Source organism: Lissotriton helveticus, chromosome 7 (assembly GCF_964261635.1).
Source record: "Lissotriton helveticus chromosome 7, aLisHel1.1, whole genome shotgun sequence".
NCBI classification, from domain to species: Eukaryota; Metazoa; Chordata; class Amphibia; order Caudata; family Salamandridae; genus Lissotriton; species Lissotriton helveticus.
The window spans coordinates 164,054,091-164,074,632 of record NC_136068.1 but is presented as its reverse complement, the minus strand read 5'-3'; the positions used below and the strand labels follow the sequence as shown (position 1 = coordinate 164,074,632).

At 38.7% G+C, this 20,542-nt stretch overlaps 1 protein-coding gene across 1 annotated transcript in view; it reads right to left on the bottom strand.

Moving 5' to 3' along the window:
• Positions 1-3,663: 3,663 nt before the first annotated feature.
• The window catches only part of KCNB1 (potassium voltage-gated channel subfamily B member 1), a 719,591-nt gene continuing 702,712 nt past the window's right edge, over positions 3,664-20,542 (bottom strand). Inside the window, exon 2 of the mRNA XM_078651849.1 lies at positions 3,664-9,094. Coding sequence (XP_078507975.1) covers positions 7,037-9,094 — 2,058 coding nt within the window. The 3' untranslated portion in view covers positions 3,664-7,036. The remainder of the gene's footprint in view (positions 9,095-20,542) is intronic.

Genomic DNA, 20,542 nt, shown 5'->3' with positions numbered 1-20,542 from the left:
GTTCAGGATCAAATTTTTCTTTGTGATTTGAAATGTATATCGACAAATAGCTATATTGTTTAGTTAGGATTGGTACAAGCTTGGCAGTTAATCAGAAGTGACAGATGTTTATGGTCGGTTGTACTGCTGAATATTGACACAAACAATATTTTGGTACCATAGTATTAAGCACAGAATATTGAGGGACAAAATATTGAAAGGTAAGGTTATATTTAGAGAATTATATCTTTGCCGCTCCAAACTTCACATCTGCATGCCTTGAAGATATGTGTACCTTGTAGCTACAGACGTGGAGTTAGATATAGAAAATATAGACTTACCTGTACAAATTTTATTTTTGGTATTGTGTCCTCGATATTGTGTGTGTTCTATCGATTTTGTGATTTCAATATTTAGGGTTACAAAAGCAAAATCAACAATTGATGGACAGAATGCAGAACAATGTCATACATTCACCGCAGTACAGAGATCTGAGCCTAAAACCATTGTTTTTTTAAACTGGAGTGGCATGGTGAGCAAAAGAACGATTGATCAACCCTGATATCTTGACTGGGGGTGAATGTTTTGATGTGTTCACATTCCGTACATCAATTGTGTGTCTTTTGCCTTCAATATTTAGGGGGCACGCCTCTATTGTCTGAAATAGAACAATAAATGCATCTTACATTGATATACGTGCTTGCAACCTGTCTGCTAGTCTACAGAAGACATCGTTGGGATGATTTATGTCCATAATTTACTTTCATGGTGTTAAAGTGAACCAGAAAAACCTTGAGGGGAATGTCGATGTTTGTAAATTTTATGGCAGAAGGAATCAAGTTATACCCAAGGGAATACTGCATGTTCTGGACATGCTTACCTGAGATTGACAACAAAAGGCACTGTGAAATTAACCACATGAAAACCCTCTGTGGATGTTGGCATCACCTCACATGATGGTGAATTGTTGGAGGAGGGCTGGCCTTCTAAAATGGAAGATGTATTTTGTTAGTCTTTGTATTGACCCTTGTCCCTTAAGTCTTCTAGTACTATTGGCTTATGCATGGACAACCCTATGGGAGAAACACACATTTGTAAAATCGGTGCGTCAACTTTCCGTTATCTAGAATTTCTCAAAGGGCATTGTATGGTGCTGCAGGTTAAATTGGTGATAAATGCTGCACACATTAAATAACAGCACCCCTGGGTGTGGTATTTCCCATGTGCAGTATTTACAGTGTGATGTAGTTACAACACTACTCAGAGTTTCGATTTGAGAGTAAAGTTCTGGTTGTACACAAACAGCAACATTTCTTCAGAACTTGGAATGAGGGTCTAAGTTTTGTGAGATTGGTTTTAGTGTTCATGTCTAGCAACTCTTCCCTAAAGTTGTGCCTCAGTTCTTCTGTATTTTTGCAATAAACTATATCACATTTGTAATCTATCTATCTATCTATCTATGTATCTATCTATCTGTCTGTCTGTCTGTCTGTCTGTCTGTCTGTCTGTCCATGGAATCGAAATGGCCTTTAGTTGTGAGAAGTTGTTACCCCATAAATGTAATTGTGCTTTTCAGGAAGCTCCCTTTCATCATTTGGAATAGCTAAATGCACATTATGTATATCTCAACACTATTTTCATGCCAGTTTTGCAAAATTAACTGGTTAAAACTGTACTCTGGCACTGTTGCACCTAATTGGTTGCCCTTTTCTATTTATAGTCTTTAAAAGCTTTGAGGAAGTTAGTGTAGCACTCCTTCTAGGCCAAGTTTTGCTCTAACCAATCTCTTAATATAGGGTGTTTGACTTACCTAACTATAATTATGCATGGAAATTCACTAAAACTCACTTCTGAGACACTTCTAATATTTCTGAGGGTACCTGAATATCCTGCTATAATTGATCGAGAACAAACATGATGGATAAATGACATGGCCAACAAACATTGAAAATAACTTTTACCAGTGTAGTAATAGAATAGGACTCAAGAGGCAGAGGTTTAGGTAAACCACAGAGTCGAACATTCTTTGACTACATATAACAAGTCATAAACTTGATTACTGATTGAGTTTTGAACCTTTGTCAACATCTAACACAACCATGGATACCTACAGTAATTATATGGGGTGTCTGGATGTCAATTTGCAGTTAACCTTAGTATTAACACCATTGTTGATCATTTTTAAATTGAATATCGATATCCTCTTTTAATGTTCACAGATATGGAGAGTGAGTAATTGTCTATCTTTCAAATTTATACCAGCAGGGTGAGAATGAGTATGCAAGGAAGCATATCAGGGCAACTGACAACATGGAGGCGGGTGGGCACCAGGAAATCCAGTCACCATGAAACCTGAAGGAGATTTACTGACAGTGTTGACTCACTGAGATTCATTTTGGTCTATTGCTCATGGTTAATGCATCTGAAATACCACAAAACCTCTAAAAAGCAATGTAGTATTAGCTTAGAGGATGCCTTGAATGGAGGAGAGAGCACATGGCACATGCACAGCTATCCTAATCTAATTTGCTGGTATGGGTACACAGTGGCACTCTCAGAACTCTACCAATGGGCCTCTGTCGACAACCTATGTATGTACTTCCTATGTCCCTAATCCAGCAGTTGATTGATTCATCCAAATTATAGGTACACTCATCCCCTTTAAAGTAAGAATGTTTTTTTCCCAACATTCCTAGTTTCCTAATTTTGCACCCTCTAATTAAGTTAATCTGTATCCTGAATTTCTGCACCCCACAAATAAGATGTAATGGTTAGTCTGAATCATCAAGGAACATAAAGAGACAGTTTGAATATTACCTCCACCCTGTTGGGTGGCCTTATTATGAGTTACCTAGTAAACATGGTAGCAATACCAGCCATGTCTTACCAATACTGGGTGGTATTACCACCCCTGTACTGCCAATACCTGACCACAAGTTTGAAATTAATGGGCCATTGGCCACCAGTTCTTCATGGAGTCTGGGTTTTTTGTGCTCACATTTCCCCTGTGCTTTGAGCAGTAGAAAATGTGAGTGGAAAGACAGGTGGGTGGATTATAACAGGGTGGAATTACAACTCAGCAAACTCCTAACTCATATCGCCATATGGGACACCCAGTATTGCTCGTGGTACTGTTATAATTGAATTTTCTCTACAAAATAACAAGGTTTACACTAAGAACCGAGCATCTCTTAAATCCTGGTAAATAAATGTTCAACTGTGGTTTCTTTGTTGCATTACTAGTGCATCATTGCTGCACCTGCCTTATCAACCCTCACCCCACTACCTTCCCCATGAGTTCCAATAATCAATTTAAGAATAACCATATAAACCGATGAAACACTAAACATACATCTGGAAGTTCAACCAGACCTTATGTAATGACATTGAAATGGTGTGATGTACGCATGGAAGTGCAACTAGTGCAACTTTGTCTATTTGTATCAGAAAAAAAACAAATCTGTGGATCTAATTTTATGGAACTCAAGACAATGCTAGTGATATCATTTCTGAAAGTGCCAACAAGTCAGAGAGTATTAACATTAGCAACATTTCCCTTTATGGTACCCATGGAGGGTATGTTAGCTCTGGCTGACAACTTCAGGACTCATATCCCAACATCGCCCTTTACAACAAAGCATTGAGGATGGCATCTGTGACATTATTAATCGGAGGCACAATAAATTATTTGTGTGGTCTTCCATAAAACCAACATCTAGAAACCTTTATTCTAAAGAGTTATAAGACTTCAGTGTACTGTTTTAGATTTGTAAAGGAAACATACAGCAAATGAATATCTTTAACAACATTGGTTGAACTTCATAAAATGGCTTCTACTTTTCTAAAAGACCCCTGGTCTACTATTAAATACCATGTATTTGTGAACAGTACATTTACTGTTTTTTGCTTTTACCTCACAGTGCAGAGACAAAAGTGTACTGTAAGGAAGTCATACAGACTCTGTACATTTCTGTACAACTTACAAAACGAGGTCTTCTCCTGGAAACCTTAAGTAGAACAACGCAAATATTGTCTCCTATACCCCATCAGCAGAAAAAGCACATGTAAAATATTGACAGATTTTTCATGCAATTCAGGTGGATCTATTTTAAACTGTCCATGGATCCACAAGAATGCTGGATGACTTTGACTAAGAAACCACAGCAACAAAGAGAACATTGTCAGAACATGTCAGAATGGTAAAAACAGAAATTACTTGGTTCAACAGTATTCCAAATGAAAAACAGCTGGCAAGGATTGTGAAGCATAGCATCGTACATGGCAGACTGGCCTTTGGTTAGAAGGGGAGTTGCACCAGTTGACTTCAGTAAAAAAAGAAAAGAATGCATTATAGGAATCTGTACATTATTTAAATGATTGCTACCGCTGAAGGAAATATTTATATGGCTATTTTCTATTGGTCTTCTGAAAAGGGAACCTACAACTATGAAGTCACCTATAAAAACATGTTCCACTGGAAACCAGTATATCTATCAAAAATGTATCTTCCCTGAATATTACATTTGTGCTGATGGAATATATGAATGACTGCTGATGTGAAGAAGTTCTATAAAATCAATGCTTAAATTCCACAGTGCTGCTCCGTATACAACCATCTTTTAAAAACACATTCACATACAATTGCTCTGTTGGCCATTCAGTTTCACTTTCATTATCCCTAGCTTATTGTTGAACATTAAGTATTACTACTCGTACTAATGTTTCTATTTAACAATTCTTTAATTATGTTAAGTTTACTCTACCTTTGATAAGATTATCTTGGAAAAGGTCTGAAACACAGATTTGTTACATGTACATATATATTATTTTAATAATAGTAATTTGTTAAAGTGTGAAAAAGCACTAGAATTACCATTATTTTTTTACAGTTTTCAAGCGAGTGCATTACAGTAGAGGTATTTAATATTGACAAATTATCTTCAACTTAGAAGGCAAGTACAGTTTCAAAAAAGTAAATTTCAAATGTAGTATTCATTTACCAATAAATAATTAAAAAGTGATTGGTGAGGGAATAAAAAGGTTGTTCTACAACAGAAGGTAGATTGTACATGCCTTTAAATATTGTTACATCACCAAATATACAGCTTCATAAATGTTGTGGTGTGTAATTTGGTCAATTTAATAATATATTAAATATATGCTTTTGATACTGGCAGTTTCTGAATGGGTCAATGAGAGCTTTGAGTAAACACAAGTTTCGTCATTTCTAATTGTTTATGAATAAACTTTACATCTCAACGTTATGTAACAAAATACAGTAAATGCAATATGTAATTGCATTGAGGTAGGTTCATTCCTATTGTAAAGAAATGCTAGTTCACTGTAGATGGAAACAAATGGAAACATTTCACCATATCCCTTCAAAAACTTCTCTTATTCTTCATTTGTCAGATAGACGTTTCACCACAAAAAGAGTAATTGACTCAAGTTCAAGGTCTTCACTATTAACCACTAGCTGTTAGAATAGTTAATTGGCAGCACCATTGCCAATTATGCATGCTGTCCTCAAATGCTATCAAGCCCTCTTTCTTTAAATATAATTTTATTGGGAGATGCAGCATCTTATGTACAGCACTTATGTTATGGAAAAAAGTGCCTTTTCAAAATGCCTATTTTAGATTAACATTCATGATAATACTGGTAAAAGTACATCTCCACCTTCCTACTGGCTTCGCCAATTCTCTTTATTTCTATGTTTCTGATTCACTTTTTTTGTCTTTATGTTTTGCAAATCATTACCTGAAAAAATAGGGCCTGCACACGTGACTGGTGCAATCTCAAACTACCACAATAAATAAATAACAATACAAATAAAAAGAAATGTACATGTAACAAAGCTATGGTTTGTTTAGAATGGGACTCATTTACAGAAACATATTACATGTGGTCAGACGAAAAAAGATTATGACAAAAACATGTAACTAATATGTTGAAGAGAGTGGTTAGAATAAAGAACAAAGCACAGTTACAGTTACAGGCACAAATTAAAATTGTGGGTATTTTAAAGTGCTAGGTGTATGCAGCCTGATTTCTTATAATGTCTATACAAAAACCGCAATTGTTTTTTAAATATTAAAAAACTGCTAGGTTTTTCAACAATATATGTACATATATATTCCCTCACTCTAAGGATGATATCACAAATGGTTTGGACAGTGCATTTAAAAAGAAAAAACGTTTTACACACAGATTGTTAAATGTTGACCAGATATGCTTTCCTTCATTTTAGTATGTGGTGTGTAATACAACAAGTTGGGAAGGCATTATCTGCATTCATATTAGTTCACATGGCACCCGAAGAGTGGGTTTCACCCATGTTGTACCCACAGCAAATATCCACAGTTAACCAGAGCAAGACAGGATTGGGTTAACAACATGAAATATGCAGTTGCAAAAATTCCTCAGCTTTTCCAATTTAGGATTTGAGATACAAATGGTGCAACTCACCCTGATAATCTTTTTAGAGTGAATCCTTAGCATGAAATGAGCTCAATCAAATAGTTTCATGTTTAAGAAAGTTTTCACCACCCTATCAACCTGAAAACGAATTTGTGTAGCATATTGATCTTTAGCCGTTATTGCTAAATAAGGTGTCTTAATATTGTGCATCTTTTTTATAGAGAAAGGATGAATGCGTTAGTTTGGAGTACTGCTCCCAGGCTGTGAGGGAGAGTTTTTGAATTGCTACATTCCACCCCCAGTACTTTGTATTGGATTCTGATCTGCCTGCTATACATCCTTTATAAAAACAAATGCAAAATAAAGTTGAAATACTCAAAAAAAGTTAATTAGAAGAGGACTATATATTTGGTCACAAAGGCTTGGAAGAAAGGTGTTAAAAGAAATCAAACATAAGCAAAAACTTGAACTGTAGTTCTGACTCTGAGAAATGTTGTCAACATTGAGAAGAAATGTTCCTATTCCTCTCAGTGCACAGGTGGCTTATTGCAGTCAAAGTCGATGCCATGCAAAAGCTCTTTGAGAGAGTGTAGAGACATTCCATTTGACTTCCAACAAGTCATTTAAGACCAATATGTCAGACGCTTGGGTCATGTGTGCTACAATGCCCTGCTCCACCAGGTAACACATGGATTTGTGGTGAAATATGATTGTCTACCTTGATTGATTCTTGGGCATCTGGGGTTTTACCAGTCACAACCTCCGTTGAGTAAATGCAATTTTGACCCAGTTTAAACTTTGAAGAAACAGATATAGCAGCACTTTCAAGGTGGTTTTTATCCACTCGGTGTCCAGAGTCCATGGGTTTACGATACCCACTGTTAACAAGATAATTTGGACTTAGGTTCCCAAGAAGTTGTTTTGGGGGGCTTGCATCTATGCCTTCTAGCACCTGACCTTCATCATCAGTATCTGCGTCTATATATTTCTGTACATTAGCATCATGAAAGGTGAAACCCAGTGTCATGTTTTTCTCTGGTGACTTAGGTGGTGTTCTAGCACTAGCTGTAGAGTACAGAGATACCTCTGGACTTAGCATTGATCGGTCAGACATTACAGAACTGTCTACAGTTGCTACAGGCCTTCTGTTCTTCAGAGGATCTGTAGATGTTCCCAATGCATGGGTCGTTGGAAGTAAAGTGGTGCTGTCCTGTTCCAAGAAGTTGACCTTCAGAGGCCGTAATTTCAATGGGTTATTGACTCTTAGTGAACTTTTGGGACTTTCTGGAGAAAAGGTAGAATATTGATTTACTTGAGTATTTGGGGATATCTCTGTAAATAGGTCCCTAGTGATATCTGTAGACCATGGCCTGTTGTGCACAGCCCTCTGTTCCCTAATTGTGTTTACATTTGCTTTGTATGGTAAAGATACAAGAGGACTGTGTGAAAACCTACCAGACTCAGTAAAATCAGCAGCACAGCTTATAAAGCTGTCTATGCTTGACATACTTCTCATATCCACTATGCCTTCTGTACGGGTAGCTAGTAAAGGAGCTGCTGGACCTGGAATAGTCTCCATTTCAAGTTCCTCTTTTTGCTTAGCTGGTTGAGTCGAGTCTTTTGTATTTAGGATTGGCTGTGACTGCGTTTTTGCCATTTTAATGTACATATTTTCTAGTTGTTGGACATTCAGATGCTGAGGACTGGAAGAAGATCGATTCTTCTCCGGCGATCCTTGCTCTTTTGTGTCAAAGGACTTATTAGAACCTGTCTCAGACAGAGTTCTTTTTTTCCATTTCCATTTGCTGGGTGACAAATGATTGTCCTGCACTTTTTCTTTTTTGTCTGCATCTTCATCATTTTTTTCAATAACTACATCCATAAGCTCTATGCTCCGTGCAAAAGCATCCTTCATGTTCATGGAGACTATGCTACCATTACGTTTTGCTCTTTCAAGTGCTTCTCGGCGCTTGATGGCCTTCTCTTGCCTCTTTTGTTCCTTGTAGAACTCTGAAAAGTTATTGACTATAATAGGGATTGGAAGAGCAATTACTAGTACACCAGCAATGCAACATAGTCCTCCAACAATTTTGCCTAAAAGAGTTTTCGGATAGATGTCGCCATACCCAACCGTTGTCATTGTGATTGTAGCCCACCAGAAGGAAGCTGGAATGCTCTTGAATTTGGTGTCATCCTCATCTTTCTCTGCAAAAAATACCAAGCTTGAAAAGATCATAATACCCATGGCCAAAAACAGAATGAGTAACCCAAGCTCATTGTAGCTCCTCCTTAATGTAAATCCCAATGATTGTAATCCTGTAGAATGTCGAGCAAGCTTTAGGATCCGAAGTATTCTCATTATGCGAAATATCTGGACCACTCTTCTCACATTTTGAAACTGAAGTACACTTTTGTTTGACTCAGTGAGGAAAATTGTGACGTAATATGGTAAGATTGCTAACAAGTCAATTACATTGAGAGGACCTTTGAAAAACTTCCACTTATTAGGCGATGACAAGAATCGCAAGAGGTACTCCATTGTAAACCAGGCAATGCATATAGCTTCAACATGGGCAAGTTGTGGATTGTCTGTAACCTGTCCAAATTCATCATTTCCTTGTAGTTCTGGAAGTGTATTTAGTGACAAGGCAATTGTAGATAGTACAATGAACAGGATGGAAATGATCGCCAGGATCTGAAAAGAACAAAAAAACAGTATTAGTTTCAAAGGAAAGATCATTTGAAATATTCACATTCTGAAAAGTTACTGAGGGCCCGAAGAACTTAGTATTATTTGTTTCAAGTCAAAGCAAAACATTATACAATTTGCAGATAACATTTCTAAACTAAGCATATTTATCTATGTGTGTTATGATGGTGGAGGGAAAAGTAATTTGAAGGGGCTTTAGTTGTACTCCCGCCAATGAAAGCATGCATTAGTCAATGTCTTTTTAATGAGAGCATTTTTGTCTTATGTGGTATTCCAATATTCTCTCATGGTATTGTGTTTTTCCAGCAACTTTATGAGGTGTGCAATATATAAGGGGACCTTAATGGCAGCTGCCACAGTGGCTGTTGTTTGGATGCTTCAAAATGTTGAAGCAGTATTCACATTGGACCTAAAAGTACCTGATACAGAAAAATGTGTACACCATGATAAGACGTAGTTCCTTATTAGTTCAGTGGATGGGATATTCCATCACAAATATGGCAGATATTCATCCACCACATTACAAGTGCACTATAGCCCACGACACTTGTAATATGGAGCACAAGATATCAATCATGCTTGACGGAGTATCCCATTCACCAAACTCTAAATAAGACCCTAACTTACAACTTTGCAAGATCATATTTTATACTTGTTTAATAATGCACAATGTTTTCTGATGTATGTGTACACCCCTCATGTGCCCTGAAGTTGCCCATTGCACGTTAATGAAATTCACAAGAAAGATTACTTTCCCCGTTTTCTAAAACTTATTGGTACTCAACGCAGGCAGAGTTAGGAAATAAGAAATATTTATGATTTAACCTAATCCCTAAGATACCATTCTTTCTAACATACTGAATGTCAGCAGTGGTGAACATTAGAACACTTTCCTGGACTTACAGCAGCAGTCATCATTCAGAGTCTGGTGTACAAAAAGACAAGGCAGAAATATAGGTAGTTAATTGAGCACCTGCAATTGGCAACTTATCCCTGATTTAGCGATATGACCTTGGTATTACTAGATCATGTTGCCAAATCTCCAATCACAGGGGATTGCTGAATAAACTTCCTAATAAGGTTGCTATCTCTGACAGCAATTTTTCAAGCAACCCATGTTGAGGACGCATCAAATAGGCAGTGGTCTTCTGGACCATTGACTGCTCTACCGAGGATATTCAACGTTATTCATGAAGGAGAAACAGTCCAACATGGACGCAATTAATAAGATGAGCATGTTTTTTGAATTGCAACACAGGTTTAATACATATCCAAAAAAAAGATTGCAAGCACTGTGATTTTACGACAGCAAAATGTCTTTTTATAATTGCCGCTTCTTTCTCATCTATTGGACGTCCTGAAAGTTTGGGAAATGCATTTATAATTATTTGAAGATGTCACTAAGCTAGAAATGAGTGAGATCTCCCAATATTTGTACCAATCCTCTAGAATACTACTTTGACTCGACTCCCAGAAACTGCAACTAGTGTGACATATTTTGAAAACTACAAATGTGTTGTCCTTGCATTGGTGAACAGAGTACACTCTCTTCACACCACATGCATTAATGCCTGTTTTAGACTTTGTGAATCAAGAATTAATTTCTAAATTAGCATGTTTTCCAGGCATTAGTCTATCTTAAATCAAGAAAACAAATTGTACCATGCTTTTGCTGATTTCTGATCAAATCTTCAAAACATTTAGAGGAGCTTCTACGATGCCAGCTACTTCTCACTATCAATTTACATTCAATCTCAAGATTCAAGTACTCTGAAGTTGGACTGCAGGCATTATGTAACACCACAGAGCCTTTCACTGTCAGCCTTGCTTACTTAACCATTTGTCCACTTACGTGTGACTTAGGACCTGGTTTAAAGTTTGGCAGACTAGTATTTCATCACAAATGTGGTGGATATCATGTCCACCTTTTTAGTTGTCATAAGATAAAATGCACTTCTAATAAGTGGGAGGGATATCCAATGCCCATTTGTGATGGAGTTACCCATCCACAACCCTAAAATAAGGCCCTAAATATTAGTTATTTATTGCCAGTTAAATAAAGTGGGGCATCTAACATAAACTACAACTTGGGCACAAAGACAGATGTAATACATTCTGCAACGTTTTTGCAGCTTGACTAACAATGCTCAAATCCATATTACACAATTATTTTGCATCAATGCTAAAACGGAGTAAATGAATTGTGAAACTATTGCAAATTATATGACAAATATGCTGTACTTATCAAAATTCGAGTCTATGCATAACCTGTGTTTAAAAAAATGGAGTGTTCTGATTTGGCAACATTTTCGCTTATTCTTTAAGAAATTTAACAAACCAGTGTACCAGGTGTAGTCCCTTCTTTTACCTTAAAGAAAAATATATTTCCTGCAATTCAAATCATGTACACAAACAACAACAATTTTGAAAAATAATAGCTAATTTTGTGAGCTATTACAAATATTTATTTTGCAGAAAATAATATTTGCTGTCTTTTTAACAGAAACACATTTTGCAAAATGTGTTGAGGCCCTGTGGAGAAAATTTCCCATAGTTGCCACTTTACACTGCTTTGTATAAAAATCTACTAGAAGTTCATCATTTTGATTAAATTATTCACTATACTCAGTCCATGTGTTATGTAAGGCTAATTATGACAGGTATTTTTTCACTGTTGTTATTACCACATTGCACTTAAACATTTAGGAATCAATGTTAATATATTTCATTGTTTCAATGCAGAATAATGACAAATCACCTAAAGCTGAACGCCAACATGAATGAACTTCTACTCCTGTCCCCAAAATATAAACCTCCACTTATCCAAGAATGGGTCAAGAATCTAGACTCGCTAAACTGTTGTCTCTTTCTTCCAAGCACATTAAAGTCACTAGGTATCACCCTGGAACAAAATATACCTATGAAAAAACAAATCAACAATTCATCCAATAGGGCACTCTACAGCTTAAAACATCTCAAGAAAATCAAACCATTTATCCCATCTGAAGATCTAAAGAATGTAGTGCAATCAATTGTCCTCTTGAAACTTGATTATGGCAATGCCATACTCACCGGGCTCCCATTAAACCCTCTTGCGCCTCTAAGAACAACTCAATTCACCTGCTAAACTCCTCACAGACACCAAAAGATTTGACCTCATCTCACCTGTTCTCAAAAGTCTCAATTGGTTCCTAACCGTAGGAAGATGCATCCTCAAGACAGCTTGCATCACACACAGAGCCCTTTCCACCTCAAACCCTACATTTTTAGAAAACAGACTTTCAAGAGCGGGTAGGAATCAGGCCCTAAGAAGCTCCAACTTACTCCTTCTCATCCTTCCCAACCTGAAGGAAAAAACCATCCCAGAAACACTCTTTCTTAGGCAATGCTACATGGATCTGGAACTGACATCCTAAAGACCTCCATTGTAATACATCCTATACTTGTTTCAAACAGAACCTCAAATCACTACTGATGGACACGTAAATCAACTCGCTCCCCTGAACTTGCCATACCAAAGATATCATTCGATGCGGTCACCTGACCCAATTCAGCGTTTTAATACAGTCACCAATACCTAAGAGGGGCAATATTGTACGATGTGTTTACTTTTTGATTTCCTTATATAATGTTGCACGTGTTCTTTATTCCTTCCGGATACACTATGTCGACGTCGAATCCTTCTATTAATTGCTCGGGTCCAAGTTCACATGTCTTGCAAAGCACTCTGATACTTTTGGGTCTAGCTAACTCTATATAGAATTCTAAATAAATACATAATTAAATACGCATTCCTGTCCAATGACTTTCAGTTAAACCTTAATTAGGAAAACATTTTCTGAAAAATGTATCTAAGACTTTCTCTAACCTGACTATTTCTATCTTTCTCCATCTGAAACCCACAAATTCCACATTTTCACCTACATTGTAGCATAACAGACAACTGGGCACTCAATGATCTGTGTATTTCCATTGCTATGTAAACAGCTCCATTATCACTTGAGACTGCTATTGTAAATAATAAGTACCCGTAAGAATTGATAAAATAATACAAGTGCCTTAATATTTGCCATTACGTTGTCTTTCCAGGCACTGCAATTACCCACATGATCAATGCACTTTTTGATAGATCATCCAAAAAATTCCTCCATAAATGGTAACAAATCACCTTACATTATTGTCCACTATAATTCTCCCATAGGACCCATTAGTCGATTCAGGGGCATATTTACAATCTCCTTTCGCCACCACAATGTCATTTTTAAAGACAATGTGGTGGAGATACAGGCTTCACCCTATTTAAAAGGCAGAGTTAAGACGTTTAATGTGGCTTCACGCTGCCTTGTAAATAAGGCGCCCTTTCATGCTATACTTAGCATGAAAGGGGAGTGCAATGGGTGTTGCTATGGGCGTTCGACCGCGACACACATTGATTTTGACACTGCCCCATATTTACAAGGGTGGCGTAAATATGGGGCAGCGCCAAAATTAAGACCAGGGAAACCTGGTCTTATCCTGGTGAAATGAGGAGAAATGTTTAATTTCTCTGCGTTTTGCTGTTTTCATGTGTGCGTATTGTGCAGTACATATGGAAAAAGCAAAACGCCTTTGATTGTTTATGTGCAGAGAGGTATCCCCTGCACATAAACAATCATTAAAAAAATTACATTTTGAAACTTGTATGTGTTCTGCATTAAGAAGCACACATAGAAGTTTCAAATTGCCATTTCAGATTGTTTATGTGTAGGAAGGGACATCTTGCTGCACAAAAACAATCACTCCCCTCAATGCAGGCACCCTTGCACTATGGTGCAAGGGTGCGTGCATAAGCACTAGGCAGCTAAATTTATCGTATCGCCAGCGCAGGTGGAAATGCAGGGCTGCACCTTATTCTTGTAAATATGGTGCAGCCCTGCATTTCTAAAGTGACGGAGCGTGTCGTCAGCCTTCTTGGCTTAACAACACTCTTCGGCACTTTTCTTGTAAATATGCTCCTCAGTGTCTTCTTTAGAATTTCGAGACTCCAGCAAGAGATAGTTTGGGGTCCCCAGTTTGTAACAACATTGAATTTTATTATCCATGTTTTACTTATTCAAGCCCTATGTTGGCTAACAATGTAAGCCAACAAGATGCGATTTTTGACCCAATATGAGGTTTAAGATTCAGATCACAGTCAATAATGGCACCAAGGCTCTTTGCCTGATACTTGGGAGTGGGAGCAAGTCCCTGCTTAAAAGGTGAATATAGCTTGAAGCAAGAGACTATCCCCATTGTTTAGATCACTTTTTCTGTCTTATCCGTATTGAGGTTTAAAAGTTTCTTGAGAGGAAGGCTAGCCATCCAAATGGAAAAGAATCTGATGTCATCACCACACATATAAAATACAGTCTTGGTTCCCAAGTTCATTGATGAGAGGCCTGACATTAAGGTTCAAAAGGTGAGGATAGAGGCAGGAACCATGAGGCATCACACACCTAACCTGAACTGGCGGGGTTTTAGTCCACAAATGCAAGGACATTTCTCAATGCAAGCCCTATAGGAACTATGAGCTATATTTTGAGTCACAGGGACAGTGAGGTGGACCCTACCTTCCTCCCCTGTCTCAGATAATGCACTATGCGAGTGAGTGATGCTTGCAAGTGTCCAATGAGTGATATACTCATGATATACTCATAAAATAATATGAGTTAGATTGTGGATTTTATGGCACAAAAGAGTTAAAGAAATTGAAGTGAAAGTAATAAGGCAACAAATACAATGAGAGGGTCAGTCAAGGTCTCAATAAATGAATCCCTTGCTCAACCCTTAGTAGCTGGCAATGAGCAGCCAGGCATAACTTAGGAGACCGGTGTGTAAAGCATTTAAAAACACCAATACAAAACACCAATACTTTAAATAATTAAGACACAACATACAAAAAAGAACCAATTCCAAATTGCCCAGACGTGGGTCCCTTGCTCACTGTGCCACTGGATTCAAGCTAGCCTGGCTGAAGAATAATGAAATAACGTGAAACCAGTCCCAGGATGCTTGTTTCCGGTCCAGGGAGGACCTGGTCTGGCAGTTCGGTCTGGACTGTTCCCATGGGTCACCGGGTCAAGACTGATTTGTATATGGCTAGGTCCAAACTGGGGTGGCGTAGTGGGCAAAAGAACAATGGATTTTACCCAGATCTTTTGACTGGAGTTAGAATGTTTGTATTTTCAGTATTCCGTCCATCATTTGTTTGCTGTAATGATAATCATTGCAAAGCAGGCCATAACATGATGGGGATAAATATTCAAGGATTGCGACCTTCATGCCAAGAAAGTCCAATAATAGTCCATACGTTGCCTTAAAATGCCAGAAATGATCATATAACAGAAGAGATTGCAATAACATTAGGGCAGGAATAATCAACTAAAGTTAATGATGGCCATCTTAACACAATGGAAGTTCACCATAAAACACCAAAGCACAAAAATGCTCATGAAAGATTACAGCATTCTGAAAAAAAACACACACACACAAACACACACACACACATTCAGTCAGATTGCATTCCTAAATTCAATCCTGCATAGGTCGTGCCAGTTGGCACTTGCTCTTACTCTCTGGCTGCTGTATGTCTGCTACCCCAGCCCCTGGTATGTAGGTGGCAGTAAAGGAACTGGGAAGCATGCCACCAAAGTACTCCAGGGAGCTGAAATGGGACAAGTGGATAGCATGGGGAAGACAATGAGTGGGGTCAGGCAGCATCATCTTCCTATCTGTCCCTCCCAGGTCTTTGCACTTCTACTCATTATATAAATGAAGCATGACAAATATACAATGATGGATGATAGGAACATCTGATTATGGGAAGTGGGGATACGTACATTACATAAGATGAGGGTATGGACACAGGGCACCGACAGTTCTGAGATGCCTGTTGCCTTTCGTGAGGAGGGGAAACATCGTTAACAACGCGGTCACTACACCGCAATGCTGTTACAATGCGGTTGTTACAACGACCGCGATGTAACCACGCTATGCCATTACAACGCAAGTCTTTACATCGACTTGCGCTAGATGGCGTGCTAACATTACAAATAGTGTAGTTTACTATCCCAACACCTTCCCTACTGTTAAGTGGACTGGAGTTGGAATAGTAAATTACACTTCGTTGTAACGACTGCGATGTAACAGCACGCGTTGTAATAGCAAGCGTTGTTCCATCATACATCCGTGAGTAGGAGGTGACAGGCTCAGTGAACGTGCAATCGGGTACACATTCAGTTTACATGTAGAGGCAGTAGCCAAGCAAATTGCCTGAGGACAGCTCGGATAGACTTTGCAAAGTAATGGATGGAAGGCGCAAATTCATTTTAACAATTGTTGCTGGTCGCCTCTCCTCAATTGGTCATTTTGTTCTGCCATAACGTCTTGACACCTTTAGGCATTAGTGTGCTCTACAAGTACTATCCTATCCTACTCAATTTGGCCACATTCCAGCTATTCACTTTTTAGCTCAATTGTCCCAGCGCAAAGAGGGGTAATCTATATGCAAATAGTTGTGGCACCACCCATAAAGAGATGATGCAGTATGAATGGGAACACCCAAAGACCAGCCTACAGCTCAGACCATCAGTATGGGTACAGACAACATCGACTATTAAAAATAGTTTGACTCCACCCCTTATACACTACTTATCCGGCTGCTGGTTGGCACTAAACAAAACATATGTGGCTTTTCTGTCACTATCTTTTGGGCAGATATAAGCATGGTATTTAATTAGGTGGCTACTTTGACGAATAAAGTGTCTTCCTGAGGCATAACCTTCAGGACCTGGAAAAAGGATGATCATAAAAAAGAACCTGCTGGCACCTTTCTAACTTTGCTTCTGGAGGCAAATACTTTGTATACTAATCATTGACTTGATTGTTTCAAGAAATACATGAAGGTTCTGAAGTATTTTCTTTCCAGTGAAGGATACATTAGTTGAGGGAAATTCAGTAGAAGCATGTGGAGTTTCAGATAGCTTCAAATGTGCAAACTCTCATTCTCTTTGACATAAAGTGGCCATAAATATTGGCAGCCTGCTAGGACCCAGCAGTGCTGCAGCATAATGTTCCTCTCTGAGAAATACTGCAGTGACAGTACAGATATTCTTAGAAGCAAACAGGAGACAGAATTAGATTTGTGCCAACCTTGCACAGGAAATGAAAGATGTACATAATCACAGCAACACTTCACCAGAAATGACTTATTTCAACTGAGGCAAAAGATTGTTTTGCTTTTATGAAAAATAGAATTGCAAACCATTTCACCAACTTCCAAAGCAAACTCGGCAAATTGATATGGAAAAATCTTTAGAAATGTTTAGTATTACCAAGTCTGGAGGGAGAGAAATACCATTTCTCACCATGCCATGCACAGTTGGACTTAGGCATTGTATGCATTGCTGAGTCAGTTCAGTTCACTATTTTCTAAGGATAGTAAACCTGGGGTTGCATCAAAATGCTACCATCCCAAAAGAGGTGTAATGAGGAGACATGTTTTTTTGTCCTCGTTATAGGGTCTTCCTATGTGTGCTGCTTTGTGCAGCACACATGGAAAGAAGAAAATGCCTCTGAGGATTGTTTTTGTGCAGGAAGTTGTGCCCTCCTGTTATTTCAATTGTTCATTGAATGTTATCATTACATTAAAAAGAATGGCACAATAAAGATACAACAGCTAACTTCCATGCAAGGCGAGAATATCAAAAAAGCTAAATAAAATCCCAAAATCCATCCATATACCAGCTCCCCATTAAAACAATTAGTGAGTAATGCTACAAATGAGGGGGAAGGAAGAACAGAACACATCCATCGAAAGAGGTGAAGGAAATGAAAAAGGCAGCATGCACCCATCAGCATGCACCCATAATGAAGGGGGAAATGGCATGATAGAACACATAAACAAAATGAAAAAATGTAAAACCGTCCTTTTCCAAACCTTCTATAAATCGGGTCAATATTATACAGGGTTAAAGTCTGGGGTGCCTCAAGGGAAAGGGGTTTGGGAACGGAGCATAGCAATCTGCATGAAACACGAAACAGAATGCGATATCCTATAGGCACCGGGGGCCTTGAAGGAAAGGGCCCGATATCTCTTGAAATATCTGCAATTTGTCATTTAGCTTATCAATGAGGTGTTTAAAACTTGCCATATCTTTCATATTATCCAACCAGTTCTGAAAAGTGGGAATTTGGGTTGATTTCCATAGTCACAGAATCACTAATTTAGCTACCCCTAGGGCAGTGGAAAGCCATCTATTAAAATATTGGGACACTGACAGGAGGTCAGAAGTATCATACAAGATCACTATCTGGGTGGACAATGGTCTATCTACTGCAAAGGCTTTCTCTCATATGATCCTAAACCTGCAACCAGAAGGCCTTCAGTCGATCACATTCCCATAAAATATGAACTATGTAACAGACCAAAAGTCCACACCCCCAACACTATGATGGGGATTGTTAAACATTGCTGGAGACCAGTGCCAGTGTTGAAGGATCTTAAAAAAAACTAAACTTAAGACATGTTTCCCCAAATCCGTTATGATTATCCGCCAGTAGAGAATCCCAGTCATCATCCATAAATTGTGTGTTAAGATGAGATTCCCACCAGGCCCTCAGTGCAGCGGATGTGGGGGCAGGAAAAAAGCGATCCCACAATGTGACATACAATCCTGAGACAGTCCCTCCAAAACTTTTCCAGGTGTGGATATATTGAGTAACGGGTGATCTAGCGAGGGCAGAATGTGTGTTTGCCAGGAAATGTGCTAGGGCATGAGAACATTGATTATATCTCCATAATTGGGAGGGAGGAATTGCAAATTCCCATCTCAAGTCAGGGAATGATTTGATAAAGTCACTAGAGATAAGGTCCTCAATGTAGTAAATACTAGGATTAATCCAGAGGGGCCAATTAATTTCCTCCCATCAACTTTTATGGCCGTATTGCACCACAATGGGGCTTTAGCGTGGATGTGACTCGGGACTTGCAGCAGCCTTTGAGCCTGATGCCATGCATATTGGGAGGTGTATATGATCGGATTCAGGAGGGGTCTAATTTGAGGTCTCAAAGTTTAATAAACAACCAGATTGCCGGAAGATTGCAAGATATGGCACTTTTACTTCACCCATAATGATTCGACTCTGGATGTGGGTAACCAATAAACAGAGGGGGCCAACTGCTGTGCCAACCAATAACCCGCCAAGTGAGTAAGACGCAATCCACCCTTCTCTGATATGGAATAGAGATTTGCACCTTTTAATCTTGGTCTTTCCAAACCCCAAATGAAACAGGAGATGGAGTGCTGGATGATCTGCAGATAGAAGGCTGACATAACCAGCGTTAACATATCAAAATGTATTTACATTTGGGGAGGATATACATCTTAATTACTTGCACCCTACCCCACAGGGCCAGATTCAGGGCTGACCACATTTAAAGACACGCCTCATGCAATCCACTATGGGTTGCACATTATAATGAACTATGCCTTCCAGCCCATATTAATATACACCCTGAGATATTTCAAACAGGATTGAAGCTATTTAAACGGCAGACTACCTAGAAGGATGCTTGTTATGATAGGTGTTAAGGGCAGGGTCTCACATTTCGACCAGTTTATCTTACAGCTCGAAAACTGGGAAACAGAATTCAGTTGGGAAACCAGAGCGTAAGCTGAAGTCAAGGGGTTGGATAAAGTCAAAAGAATATAATCTGCATAATAAAAGGCCTTAGCCTCTCCCACCATCATTAAAATACCCCTAATATTATCATGATATCAAATTACAATGTCTAGGGGTTCCAGAGCAAGCAGAAATAACAGCGGGGATGGGGTACATCCCTGTCTGGTGCCTCAATGGATGTCAAAGTATGGGGAGGAAAACCTCCACAAGTTAAAGACGCAGCGGGTCTAGAGTACATACCCTTGATTAGGGTCAGGAAGTCCTATGACCATCCTTTCCATGGTCCGAGAGAGATAACTCCAATCTACACAATCAAAAGCCTTTCCTTCCATCGGTGGAGTGTGGGCATTCCACACATCCACCCATGGATTTTGGCACATTCCCAAATTTATTAAGGATAGTCAACCTGTGAATGCATCAAAATGCTGCACCATCCCAACAAAGGCGCAAAGAGGAGAAACAGTTTTATTTCTCCTCGTTATTTCCTCTTTCTAGAAAGAGGAAAATGGCTCTGAGGATTGCCCCTTCCTGTACAAAAACAGTCTGACAGTATTGCATTCACCATTGCACCAGGCCTCAAGGGTGCTTGAGTTGTGCCAGAGTAGATAGATGGAATGTGCCATACTAAGTAAATAAGTAGCCCTTCCTGATCTCTCCATTTCATGCAGGGCAACAAGTTGTCTTGCTGTGTTACGTTAAAAGTTAGTAAATCAGGCCCTAATTACTCGTTCT